The 14234-nt window shown below is 44.1% G+C and overlaps 1 protein-coding gene across 1 annotated transcript; it reads left to right on the top strand.

The window, feature by feature from the left end:
- Nucleotides 1–11316: 11316 nt before the first annotated feature.
- On the top strand, nt 11317–13707 carry LOC126278406 (uncharacterized). Its single transcript, XM_049978509.1, has 3 exons — nt 11317–11421; nt 11637–13093; nt 13208–13707. The coding sequence occupies exons 2-3, from the start codon at nt 12901–12903 to the stop codon at nt 13315–13317; spliced, it is 303 nt and encodes a 100-aa protein (XP_049834466.1). The 5' UTR covers nt 11317–11421; nt 11637–12900; the 3' UTR covers nt 13318–13707.
- Nucleotides 13708–14234: the final 527 nt, after the last annotated feature.

The following is a 14234-nucleotide window of genomic DNA, read 5'->3' as shown; positions in this document are numbered from 1 at the left end:
ACACAGCGGGTGGAAGTTGACATGTCTGAGAAACCCGCAAAAGGCAATGGGGAGGCATTAGGTGAAAAATCGGTTTGGTGGCCCGAGGGGAAACGTTGTCGGACTCCACGGCAGGAGAGAGACAGGCGGGAGAGTTGTTAAGAGAATCAGACTGAGCCAGCAGAGGGGCGTTGGGGTCCACAAATGCTGGTTTGAGTCAGTGTAATGAAACAGTTTGCGGACTGTCTGTGACGATGATATCGATAGTTGTATCGCCCTGCCGGAGGACTTTAAAGGGGCCGAGATAAGTTGGTTGCAGAGGTTGTCGGGCCGAATCGTCTCTCAGCACTACATGGGAGCAAATGATGAGAGCGGTTGGCACGTAAGTGTCTGGTGGGGTGTGGCTGATAGGTGGGTGCAGGCATGCCTGTTTCAAGTGAGTGCACACGCAACTGGGGAGGGGGGGAAACCTTCGGGTACCTGAGGCTGAATGAGCTCCCCTGGTGGGATGAGGTTCTCCCCGAGAACGAATTCTGAGATAGTTCCCTGTAAGTCGGACTTAAAAGTTGAACGGAGGCTGAGCAGCACCCATGGAAGTGCTTTGGACCTGAGGCAGTCATGGCCCCTGAGGGCCATTTTTAGAGTGCGGTGCCACCGTTCCACTAACCTGTTTCTTTGTGGGTGGTGAGCTGTGGCGTGAATTTTCTTTATGTCACAGACATTACATAAAATGGTCAACAGGAAAGACTCAAACTGCTGACCCTGGTCGGTGGTAATAGTGGTCGGACAACCGAATCTAGCAATCCGTGAGGAGATAAAACCCTTGGCCACGGTCTCAGCGGTGATGTTAGGTAAGGGAACTGCCTCTACCCAACAGGACATAGGGTTGATTGTGGATAGAACGTATCTGCGGCCCTCTGATGGTGGAAGAGGTCTGATAAGATCAATTATGTACATGATGAAATTGTCCTGGGAGGATCTCTAACTTACCCAGTGGTGGGGTGGTGTGATGGCTGATTTTGTTGCATTGGCAGGGGACACAGCTGTGTGCCCAGGTCTGACAGTCCTGTTTTGTATTTTTCCAAACAAAATGCTTCTAGACAAGCCCTGTAGTGGCACGGACGGCAGGGTGAGCGAGATTATGCAGAGTGTCAAAGGTCTGCTGATGGAGGAGGGCGGGAGGTGAGTAACGGACGTTAGGTACTGGTAGAAGAGTCACACCACACATCATCCACAACACAGGGGAATTTAGCTTTAAAAAACACAAGGGATGTTTGAGGGTCCATGAGCATAGCTTGAGATTGCTCATTGGAGGCTTGTAGGGCGGTCCGGTGGGATAAGTCAATGATGTGTGAAATAGTATTGATCCATGAGAAAAAATCTGCAGTGATGCTGTCCATGCTTTTGATGTAGCGAACGTCAGTTGTGAATTGGGAGACTAGATCAAAGTGGCGGAAACACCAAGGGGGTGCATCCTAGGGGGGTTGCAGAAAGTGTCTGTGTGTGGTTTGTGATCCGTGAGGATGAAGAACGAGTAACTCTGCGCGTCAGGGCAAAGTGTTTGATGGCCTCGTAGACTGCAAGGAGTTCTCTATCGAAAGCAGAGTTTTTCTTCTGAGCTGTTGATAGTTTTTTAGAGAAGATATGAAGAGGGGAAACCGTGTGTGCCTTGCATTGCTGTAGTACCACTCCCACTGCGATGTCACTGGCGTCCGTAGTGATGAACAACTCGGCCGAGGGATCGGGGCAGGCGAGTATCGTGGTGTGAGGTAAAGAAGTCTTTAATGCACTGAAAGCCTACAGCATAGGTGCAGTCTAATGAAAGGGTTTGAGCCTGGAAGTCTGTTTATCTGATAGTGAGTCTGTCAGTGGGGCCTGCACGGTGTCGGCAGAAGGCAGGTGATGACAGTAGTAATTTACTGTACCCAAGAAACGTCAGAGTTCTTTGAAAGTAGCCGGTGGCGGCAGTGAAGTGATGGCCTGCACGTGAGATTTGGGAAGCTGTATTCCGTTGGTGGAGACAGTGTAACCAATGAAAGTCACGGAAGGCTGACGCAACTGGAATTTATCTTCATTGACCGCGACACCATTGGAGATCAAGGTCTGGAGGACCACGGATAAATGATTTTCATGTTCCTCAGCTGACTTGCTGAAACTGAGTATGTCGTCCAGATATGTGAAGCAAAACTCGAACTGTCATAAGACGGAGTCAATGAAACATTGCCACATTTGTGCCGCATTTTTTAGGCCGAATGGCATGAAGTTGTAGTGGAACAAACCAAGTGGTGTGATAATAGCTGTTTTAGGGATGTATTCCGGCGCAACAGGAATCTGGTGGTAGGCACGTTCACAGTCAATAACACTGAAAATTGTAGCGCCCGATAACATATGAGTGAAATCATTTATGTTAGGCATGGGGTAATTGTTCATGACGGTACGAGCATTCAAACATCTGTAATCGCCGCACATTCGGAAAGAACTGTCATGTTTGAGGGTGAGGTGAATCAGTGAAGACCAGTCGCTGTCTGATCGTTGCAGGATACCTGCCTCCAAAAGTTCCTTAACTTGCTGCTGGGCAAAGCACATCTTCATAGGGTTGAGGCGCCTAACCTTGTGCCTAATGGGAGGGCCGGCAGTGGTGAATATCTTGTGTGTTGTTCCATCAGTGACAGAAGAAACCGAAAACTGCACACCAGACTGATCATTGTCTTGATGTGAAGTTCAGGACGAGTAGGGCGTGACGGGGCGTAGCCATTAGCGCGAGTGGGAAAGGGCAGTCTGAAAATCACATGCCTAGTAAGTGAGCGTGGCGTGCATTTGTTTGGAGAGGGCGGCTGCGCATGCAGTGTGGAGCGGGTCAGAATGCCCGGCAACTGTCTGCTGTCATCCTTGCACTCAGTAACTGGCCGGGCGAGAGCAGTGTTGATGTCGTGCATAGAATAGTGATGGCTGCTGAGTCATGTGGCTGGCATTCGAGAGAGGGGGAAAGTTTATCAACGTACGGAGCAGCTGCCTGCGCAGTGGGCATGGTCGTATTGCACGCGTGACTGTCATTATAAGCACTGTTTGAAACGCATGGCACTGAACGTAGCAAGCGAGTCGGGGGTGCAAGATCTACCGGATTCAAATCGTCACACACAATTACTGTTTTTGGGCAAACCTGATGAGTGTCCGAGCTGATGTCTGCGGGAGAAGCTCAATTAGGTGGTTGAACTGTGGGCTGCAGTTTCAACAGTGAGGTACAAGCTGCGACAAGCTCGTTGTAAGTGTGTGCTACGAGTTGTTTCAGCTCTTCATTTTCCCAGCGGAGTTGTGTTGCCGAGCCGTACTCTGACAGTAGGACAGTGACACAGGTCACAATAATGCCTGCGAGGGCAGAGCACTCATGTATTAACTGACATGTCGCGAGAGAAACAGGGTGTGGAACATAAGTGCAGGATCACCATATCTGAGCATTAGTGGGATGATGTAGCACTGGGCCCTGAACTACATGTGGAGAGAGTTTGTAATGGGACAAAAAACCATACCGAGAATTAGTTAATTGATGTCGGCAATGTAGATAGTCCACAGAAAATACAGAGAAGGACATAGGTGCACCATAACTTTGACACAGCCTGAAGTTTGTAATGTTGATGCATTGACAGCTTGTATAAGTGACCTCGTCGGTGAAGAGACGAGGGGCGCCATTGATGTAGGTATGATGGACACATCAGCAAAAGTGTCGACTAGGAAAACAAGTCATGACAAAATGTCAGTCATGTACAAACGACCAGTCAGCCGAGCGGACAAGTGGACAAAGTGCAATGTATGAGGACGCCTGTGAGGTTCCCTGCTGGACTCAGCGTCTTTTAGGTCCTGCGGCCGTCTTTTAGGTCCTGCGGCCAGCTTGGGTGCTGGTAAGGTAGCCAGCACTTCTTAGCATAATCGCCGAAAATCTTGTGGTACCAGCAGTATGGATGAGCCAGATGTGGTGGTGGTGGTGGGGACTGCAGCAGCAGAGGAGGCTTGTCCTCGCCGATTTGTTCTGGCGTGTATACCAGCACATATGGTGTGTGGGAGATCCTGGAGTGCTCAGACGGTGGAGAGCGCGAGTGGATGCTGCCAGGCGATGTAGAAGGCGCAGAGGTGGGACGAGCCCTGCCTCTGCCAGCAGACAGCCGGTAAACAGGAGCAGTTGTGCTGACCAGCAGTGAGTGGTGAGCTGTCTGGCATTGTCGTAGCAGTGCATACAGCTGGTCTGCGATGTGAAGACGAGAGCTGATTGACTCAAAGGAGTGCGGTAGCAGGTGGATCTGTAGGTCAGCAGGCAGCTTGGCAGACCACACTGCCCATAGTGTGTCGTCTGGCATGGCATGCTAATTCACAAGCAACTGAAGGTGGCGTCAGAGTTGTTCAGTTCCACAGATGTTCCTCGTAGAAGATCTTGAGTATTAATTCTTGTGGTGAGCAGGCAAGGCGTTCTATGATCGTCTTCTTTGCAAACTCATATTTCAATGTAGGTGGTGGCGAGATGAGTAGATTGCAAACTAAGTCTGAATGATCATGGAGGTGTGTGACGAGGCACAGGAATTTAGAGTTGTCATTGGACACGTGATGCAACTCAAAAAGATGCTCGACAAGTACAAACCATGACACTGGGTTGCCCTCATATAAAGGTGACAGCTTTGGCAGACAACCTCGCGGAGAGGATGAAGGCAGCTTTGGTGTCTCTTGAAAACTGGCTGGTCTGTGACGAAAGAGGCTATACAGCAGGCTGGTATGATAGGCGCAGGTGTGTATCTGGCAAAAACGGGATTGCATTGTCCTTGATGTGTCGTGAAAAAACGACGCGGCTGACATGATCAGTACCGTAAGAATGACTCGTTGTGTGGTAGGCGTTGAGGTCCCATAAACTGGGCCGTAGGCTACAGGCGCTGATTTTAATTGGTGCACCCTGGTAATAGTGCAGTAGGCCAGCGCAGCAGACTCAGGCGGTGCTGTGGCCGGAACCATGGCCCCCTGCAAGTGCGGGGAGAGGGGGAGAGTTGTGGGCAGGAGGTTGTGGGTCAGTAACTTGTATGACCAAAGTTTAAGTTCTTTTTAAATGAGCATGGAGAATTGTGCGCACTAAAATGTTCTTGATTAAATTACAGTGAAATGAATACCCCTAGCTACATACAGGCGTTGCTATAAGTCAATGGGCTAGTTGAAAACGGGTGCCCCAACCGGCACTCGAACCTGGGATCTCCTGCTTACGTGGCAGATGCTCTATCCATCTGAGCCACTGAGGACACAGAGAATAGTGCGACTGCAGGGACTTATCTCTGGTGCGCCTCCTGTAAGACCCACATTCCCAACTTATTTTCCTGCACTACTCTGTGTCCTTGGTGGCTCAGATGGATAGAGCATCTGCCATGTAAGCAGGAGATCCCAGGTTTGAGCCCCGGTTCGGGCACGTTTTCAACTGTCCCCATTAACTTATATCAAGGCCTGTATGCAGCTAGGGGTATCCATTCCTTTGAAATTTCATTCTAATGACCTGCACAGTCACCGATGATATCTTTTCTTTTGGATATGTCCAAAAGAGCAGAGACGATCTTTATATATATGAAGCGGGAAAGCGCTGGTAGATACGCACAATGAATAAAACACACAAACACACACACAGAATTTGAGCTTTCGCAACCGGCGGCTGCTTCGTCAGGAAAGAGGTAAGGAAAAGGAAAGATGAAAGGATGTGGGTTTTAAGGGAGAGGGTGAGGAGTTATTCCAATCCCGGGAGCGGAAAGACTTACCTTAGGGGGAAAAAAGGATAGGTATATACTCGCGCGCACACACATACACGCATATCCATCCATACATACACAGACACAAGCAGACATATTTAAAGGCAAAGAGTATGGGCAGAGATGTAAGTCAAGGCGGAAGTGTGGAGGCAAAGATGATGTTGAATGACAGGTGAGTTATGAGTGGCGGCAACTTGAAATTAGCGGAGATTGAGGCCTGGTGGATAACGAGAAGAGAGGATATATTGAAGGGCAAGTTCCCATCTCCAGAGTTCGGATAGGTTGGTGTTGGTGGGAAGTATCCAGATAACTCGGACGGTGTAACACTGTGCCAAGATGTGCTGGCTGTGCACTAAGGCATGTTTAGGCACAGGGTGATCCTCATTACCAACAAACACTGTTTGCCTGTGTCCATTCATGCGAATGGACAGTTTGTTGCTGGTCATTCCCACATAGAATGCGTCACAGTGTAGGCAGTTCAGTTGGTAAATCATGTGGGTGCTTTCACACATGGCTCTGCCTTTGACCGTGTACACCTTCCGGGTTACAGGACTGGAGTAGGTGGTGGTGGGAGGATGCATAGGACAGGTTTTACACCGGGAGCGGTTGCAAGGGTAGGGAAGGTGCTTTGGGGATTTCATAGGCATGAACCAAGAGGTTATGAAGGTTAGGTGGACGGCGGAAAGACACTCTTGGTGGAGTGGGGAGGATTTCATGAAGGATGGATCCCATTTCGGGGCAGAATTTTAGGAAGTCATATCCCTGCTGGAGAGCCACATTCAGAGTCTGATCCAGTCCCGGGAAATATCCTGTCACAAGTGGGGCACTTTTGGGGTACTTCTGTGAGAGATTCTGGGTTTGAGGGGATGAGGAAGTGGCTCTGGTTATCTGCTTCTGTACCAGGTCGGGAGGGTTGTTGGGGGATGCGAAAGCTGTTTTCAGGTTGTTGGTGTAATGGTCCAGGGATTCAGGACTGGAGCAGATTCGTTTGCCACGAAGGCCTAGGCTGTAGGGAAGGGACCGTTTGATATGGAATGGGTGGCAGCTGTCATAATGGAGGTACTGTTGCTTGTTGGAGGGTTTGGCGTGGACGGATGTGTGAAGCTGGCCATTGGACAGATGGAGATCAACGTCAAGGAAAGTGGCATGGGATTTGGAGTAGGACCAGGTGAATCTGATGGAACCAAAGGAGTTGAGGTTGGAGAGGAAATTCTGGAGTTGTTCTTCACTGTGAGTCCAGATCATGAAGATGTCATCAATAAATCTGTACCAAACTTTGGGTTGGCAGGCTTGGGTAACCAAGAAGGCTTCCTCTAAGCGACCCATAAATAGGTTGGCATACAAGGGGGCCAACCTGGTACCCATGGCTGTTCCCTTTAATTGTTGGTATGTCTGGCCTTCAAAAGTCAAGAAATTGTGGGTCAAGATGAAGCTGCCTAAGGTGACGAGGAAAGAGGTTTTGGGTAGGGTGGCAGGTGATCGGCGTGAAAGGAAGTGCTCCATTGCAGCGAGGCCCTGGACGTGCGGGATATTTGTGTATAGGGAAGTGGCATCAATGGTTACAAGGATGGTTTCTGGGGGTAACAGACTGGGTATGGATTCCAGAAATTGGTTGGTGTCTTTGATGAAGGATGGGACATTGCATGTAATGGGTTGAAGGTGCTGATCCACGTAGGCAGAGATACGTTCTGTGGGGGCTTGGTAACCAGCTACAATGGGGCGGCCAGGATGTTTGGGTTTGTGAATTTTAGGAAGTAGGTAGAAGGTAGGAGTGCGAGGTGTCGGTGGGGTCAGGAGTTTGATGGAGTCAAGTGAAAGGTTTTGTAGGGGGCCTAAGGTTCTGAGGATTCCTTGAAGCTCCCCCTGGACATCAGGAATGGGATTAACTTGGAAAACTTTGTATGTAGAGTTGTCTGAAAGCTTTCCTTTTCCTTCCCTCTTTCCTGACGAATCAGCCGCCAGTTGTGAAAGCTCAAATTCTGTGTGTGTGTTTTATTCATTGTGCCTATCTACCAGCACTTTTCCGCTTGGTAAGTCATTAAAAACAAAGATTCCAAGACTTACCAAGCGGGAAAGCGCCAGCAGACAGGCACAATGAACAAAACACACACACACACACACACACACACACACACACACACACACACAGAATTATTAGCTTTCGCAATCGATGGTTGCTTCTTCAGGAAAGAGGGAAGGAGAGGGAAAGACGAAAGGATGTGGGTTTTAAGGGAGAGGGTAAGGAGTCATTCCAATCCCACGAGCGGAAAAACTTCCCTTAGGGGGAAAAAAGGACAGGTGTACACCCGCACACACACACACATATCCATCCGCACATACACAGACACAAGCACACAAGCACTTCTTTCTATTTTATTTACATCATATATATATATATATATATATATATATATATATATATATATATATATATATATACCAAGTGTTTCATCCAGGTATTTGTAGGAGTTGGCCATTTCAACAGTGACTCATAGATATTATACCCATAGAATACTACTTTTGTCCGTAATGTGAAGTACACAATCTTACATTTATGAATATTTAAAGCAAGTTACCAATCTTTGCACAATTTTGAAATCATACCAATATCTGACTGAATATTTATGGACCTTCTTTCAGACAGTACTTCATTACAGATAACTGCATCATCTGCAAAAAGTATGAGGTTACTATTATCTGCCAGGTTATTAATATACAACATGAACTCCCTGGGTGTGTGTTGTTATGGGCACTCAATGGTGAGGTTATCAGCTCCCTGCTTCCCTGAGGCACATCTGAAGTTACTTCTGCATCTGATGATGACTCTTCGTGCAAGATAACATTCTGCACCCTCCCTGCCGTAACTTGGGGTGAATTGGTACAGAAAGTGAAATTTTTACTGAAAATTAATATCAAAATATTGTACCTTAATTTTGAAATTTTAAAGATGTGCTTGTTTTGGATAAGTCTACGATTCTATGAGGATGTTTACATCCCCTCTTGACCAACACTCTTATAGCACAGGATCATCGGACAAGTTTCTCTCATCATAGTTGACTATATGGCTAGGTGGAACACCTCCACAGTCTCCTCCAAATTTTCGAAATAGCTTTCTGTGACAACTCTGTTCACTTGAGCTCTAGCTCACGTTACATTTTCACTCAAACGGACAGAAGATTGTGATGACATGAAAGCAGATTTTTCACCCACTCATATCCAGGCCTATTGTCTTCAAACTTGTTTCCCACTCTTCCCCTCTGGTCCAAGCAGCTCTTTACAATATCCCTCATCTCACTTGTCGTTAATGGCTGATCCTATTCTGCACATTTAAATAATCCACTGACTAATGTCTTTTCTTCTTCTAAACTCAAAACAGTTTGTCCACCTATTTTCAAAGGATTTTTGTTATTTAATTTCCTTGAAAGTGTACTACTAGGTGCTATACCACAATTTTTGGGTGCATTACTGAGTGATAATTTACATGCCTTGACATCACTGACAGCTTTCTGCAGGCTTGTCTCGCTGTATTTTTGATAGCCAGCTGGCCCAATCTTATTTTTGTATACCGGTGGAATAATATGATTTTCTACATTTAATGCCTGCAGCTAATGAATAACATAACCAAACCTAACCTAACTTTTCAAAAATCATCACTGATAGTTGTCCACATTCCAATCTCAGAGAACTGTACTACTATTTCCAAAGTAGCTGTGCAACAGTTTGTTTCCAGAGTTTTAGAAAAAAAGTAAAGTTTACACTTAAATACATCATTTTTTTAAAAATCACAGACCTCTTTGACAAATACAATTCTTATATCACTGGAACAACTAATGTCTATGGTGAATCTAGAGGGCGGTTTCCATTAGTTATATCAAAGTGTCACTCCACAGCAAAGATGATTTGTTGAAATGGATACCGTGTTCCATTTCACCCCAGTAGTTCCAGATCATCCCAAGTGACGGTACCGAAAAGTCCTCAATCCAGTCACAAATTTCATTTTATATTCCATACGATAGAACTTCTGTCAATAAACTTAGATGTGGCACTGAGTCAAATGCTATTCGGAAATCAAGATATACTGCATTTACCTGCTTGGCTTGATCCAAAGCTTTCAGTATGTCGTGTCCGCCCCCGGTATCTGAGTGGTCAGCGTGACAGACTGTCAATCCTAAGGGCCCGGGTTCGATTCCCGGCTGGGTCGGAGTTTTTCTCCGCTCAGGGACTGGGTGTTGTGTTGTCCTAATCATCATCATTTCATCCCCATCGACGCGCAGGTCGCCGAAGTGGCGTCAAATCGAAAGACCTGCACCAGGTGAACTGTCTACCCGACGGAAGGCCCTAGCCACACGACATTTCATTTCAGTATGTCGTGTGAGAAAAGTGTGAGCTGAGCTTCCCAAGATCGATGTTTTCGGAATCCACGCTGGTTGGCATTGACAAGGTCGCTGTGTTTGACCACAGAATATGTTCTAGGATTCTACAACAAATCGATGTCAAGGTTATTCGATGATAATTTTGTGGATCACTTCTACTACCCTTCCTATAGATAAGTGTTACCTGTGCTGTTTTCCGAGAACTAGTCATGTTTTTTTTTTTTTTATTTAAGGGATGTACGATAGATTATAGTTAGTAAAGCGAATAACTCAGTACAGAATCTGACAGGGATTCCATAAGACCCTGGCGCTTTGTGTAATTTTAACGATTCCAGCTGTTTCTCAACACAACTGAGACTGGTACTTACTTCATTCATCTTTTTTCACTGGTATGGAGATTAAGTTGGTGTAATTCTTCTGGATTTTCCATTCTAAAGGAACATTTGAAAATAGAGTTAAGCATTTCAGCTTTTGCTTTGCTACCCTCAATTTCAGTTCCTGTCTCATTCACAAGGGGCAGGACACTAACTTTCGTTGACTAACAGCCTTTACATAGGACCAGAATTTCTCTGGCTTTTGTGTAATGTCATTTGAGAGTCTCTGCTGCACTAGTCACTGAAGGCATTAGGATTTGCTCTCTTGACAGTCAAAAGCGTTTCATTCAGCATTTTTCTGTCTATAGCCATATGCTTTGTTTTATACCTGTTAAGCAATAATTTCGCCAACGACCTTGCCACAATGGTAACACCAGTTCTCATCAGATTATCGACATTTAGTGCTGTCGGGTTTGGCTAGCAATTGGATAGGTAACCGTCTGGGTCTGCCGAGTATTTATCTGATGAACAAGTCACTGACTTCAAGAATTTACTTCGTATTGTATGTAGTAAAATACAGTTTTTTGAATTTAATGGAAAACCATATCAGCAATTAGATGGCCTAGATAGATAGATTAATACTTGTTCCATAGATCATGAATACGACACTTCGTAATGATGTGGAAAGTGTCAGGAACCCCTTAGCAGTAATCCTTGAAGATGTATTCATTAATTCTTTAGAAGTAAATTTTTTCAGAAATATTACAGCGTCCTCTGTACCATCAAGTGGGGATACTTCGACTGCAGGTCTTACTTTGTAGTTCTCCACATCGTCGCTAGATGGCAGCAAAAATCCCATCATCAAAGAACATATGTGTGCAGTCGTAAATGGCAGACATTGAACGTTACATTTCGTAATTTTTTTTTCTTCTGTCTAAATTTACCAATATCAAGAATAGCAGTGGTGATTTGCAGTCTTTGTGTATTGTAGTAAGTACTAACACATCTATCGACAATGTTTATATAATATCTTGCACAAGAATTGGCTTATGAAACTTAAAAATAACCATTTTGTTGAGGAATGCATGTTTGTTAAGTTATGTGGAGTTACTTTGACTAGTGGTCAAAGTATCCTCACTACACAAAAATAGCTATTTTAATGGCTTTTCTTCCGTTTTACAGTATTTTTTGCTCTTATGTTGTAGGTAGGGTAGGCCTAAACAAAGAGAAAATGAGAAGAAATCATAAAAGACTCCCTTCAGCAAGAAGATATAACAGTGCTATTCCAGAAAATATCGAGTCAGCTTTAAATGGGGTTAAAAACTTACATTGTCAATCATTGCAGCTGCTAAGAAATAGAACATTAAGTAATAGGTTTCACAACAGGCATGAAAAAAGCTTACCAAGCCCACTGTATTTTCTTATGAAGAGGAGATAGCTTTGATGCATAATGCTGTTGTCGTTAGTGAATGGGGTTTCCGTTTTGACAGCCTTGATTTACGACATCTTGCTAAGTCTTATTTAGATATGCAGGGAGACCAGTCAAACTATTTGGCAGGAATAATTTGCCAGGAATTGATTAGGTACGTTCATTTCTTAACAGACATAAAAATGGTCTTACATTTAGGAACTGTCAGAACATGAGGAGTGAAAAAGCAGGAATTGCAGCAGATGTAATAAAGAACTATTTCATTGATCTGGAACAGTTACTTCAAGACGAAAATGAAGTTACTGGTGTACCCCTAGCAGTAATTTTTTATTTTGATGAAACTAGCCTATGTGATGATCCAGGTGTGAAGAAGTGCATTTTCAAGCGAGGGCTGAAATACACAGAACAGCTGAAGGACAGTAGCAAAACCAGCATTTCTTTGATGTTTTGCGGCTCTGCAGCTGGAGAGGTTCTACCTCCATATGTAGTTTATAAGTCGGAACATTTGTGGCAAACCTGGATGGAAGCGGGTCTCAACAAAACCAGATACAATCGAAGTCATTCTGGTTGGTTTGATGCCAATATTTTTACTGACTAGTTTACGAAATTACTTCTTCCATTTGCCAAAAAGCTTGAGGGCAAAGTTGTCTTTTTAGAGACAATTTATCTTCCCACTTCACTCCTGAAGTCATACAGTCAGCTGTAAGCAATAACATTGTCTTTTTGTGCATCCCAAAACACTCCACACACACAGGTGCCAACCACTGGATTTGGCATTTTATGGCCCCTTAAAAAAATATTGAAGACAGATTTTGGAAAACTGGAAAATTGGCTCAAGAAAGAGGTCACATACTTTGTCAAAAGATAGTTTCCCAGCAATATTATCAACCCTGTATGATAAGATCAAAGGTTCACCTGAAAATGAAGCTGTAAGTCAGAATCTTATTTCAGGATTCAGAAAATGTGGTATCTGGCCTTTTAACCCAGAGCAGATACTGAGCCATGTACCTGGTCAGAACAACTCTGACTTGGATGAAATTATGCCTACAGTGTCCAATGCATTGATCATTCTTTTCAATTCGATGAGACATGGAGAGAATGCCGAACTTCGCAGACAACGTTCCAAATTAAATATCGTAGCAGGAAAGAGTTTGTGTACGGAAGACCTTGTAGATGACCCAGATTCCTCTTCCAGTGAGGACAATGATCCAGATATTCATTTATTAAATACAGGTAAAATCATGTATAACTGTGTAATCACTTATTAACTTATTTCTGCTTTATCTTGGTTCTTGTTATTGCTCTTTTGAATCACCTGGGTTATTTTATTTTATTTCTTTTTCACAGCTGAATATAATGTAGACAGAATGGCTGGAGACACTGCTGAAGGTCTGGGGAATTCAAGGATGACTCAACAAAGTGTAAAAACTAATGACTTTGTGATTGTTCGGTGCTGACAACACAAATACTTTGTGAGTGAAATCAAAGAGACAAATGGCTCAGAACTTCTTGTTAGGTTTCTAGGGAAACAGAACAATAAGATTGTGTGGCCAGAAGTGTTGGACGAAAGGTTAATATCACTTGAGCAAATAGCTTTTGTGCTCAGTAAACCAGATATTTTGAGGCATGGTGTTCGTTTCTCAGAAAAAGAACTTGAAGGCTTTTCTATAAATTGAGTGGTTTAAGGGGGTTACTGCTTCCTCATATTGCACTGAATTCAAATGTAGTTCAATAAACTTGTATAATATTTTTAGCTTAAATGATGTACGACTGATGATAAATGTACTGCAGCTTCATTACGGCCACTTAAAATATTTTTTGAAATATAGATATACATTTACATATCATGGAGTTGGTCAATTTACACTCCAGCTGGGGATGTTTTGCCCGAGTAAGTATTTTTCATTAAGTTTGTGGAAGTGGTCAAAGTAACCCCAACCATGGGGTAACTTTGATCAATGACAAAAAAAAATATTTTGCTTGATGTACATCGTTTTAAACAAAGTTAGGTAAATTAATCAGTTGGCTAGCCCCCAAAATACAACATTCGGTTTCAGGAAATTGTTTGTGTGTGTTCCGATATCACACTTAAATTGAAAATTATGGTCAAAGTATACCCATTTGACGGTAGGCATTCTTCCATACGCTTGATACTTCGATGACATTTTGATCATATTCAAAGTGCCTAATGACGGTACTGATAAACTTTTTAATATGTTCATCGAGTTTCATGAAAATATTTCTTTTATCTGTGAACGTGAAAATGAGTTCCAGCAGTTGAATTTTCTATATCTCACTATTATGATAGTAGACAACAAGTTAGCTTCAATATCTTCTGCAAAGAAACCAGCTCTGATCAAATTATTCCATTCAT

This window comes from Schistocerca gregaria, chromosome 6 (genome assembly GCF_023897955.1).
Source record: "Schistocerca gregaria isolate iqSchGreg1 chromosome 6, iqSchGreg1.2, whole genome shotgun sequence".
In the NCBI taxonomy this organism is placed as follows: Eukaryota; Metazoa; Arthropoda; class Insecta; order Orthoptera; family Acrididae; genus Schistocerca; species Schistocerca gregaria.
The sequence above is the reverse complement of the archived record's forward strand: the minus strand, read 5'-3'. Positions and strand labels throughout refer to the sequence as shown.

Coding starts and splice junctions, on each gene's coding strand:
- LOC126278406 (XM_049978509.1), top strand. CDS start 12,901: ATGCCTACAGTGTCCAATGCATTGATCATTCTTTTCAATTCGATGAGA. Junction 13,094..13,207: donor TATTCATTTATTAAATACAG/GTAAAATCATGT, acceptor TCTTTTTCACAG/CTGAATATAATGTAGACAGA.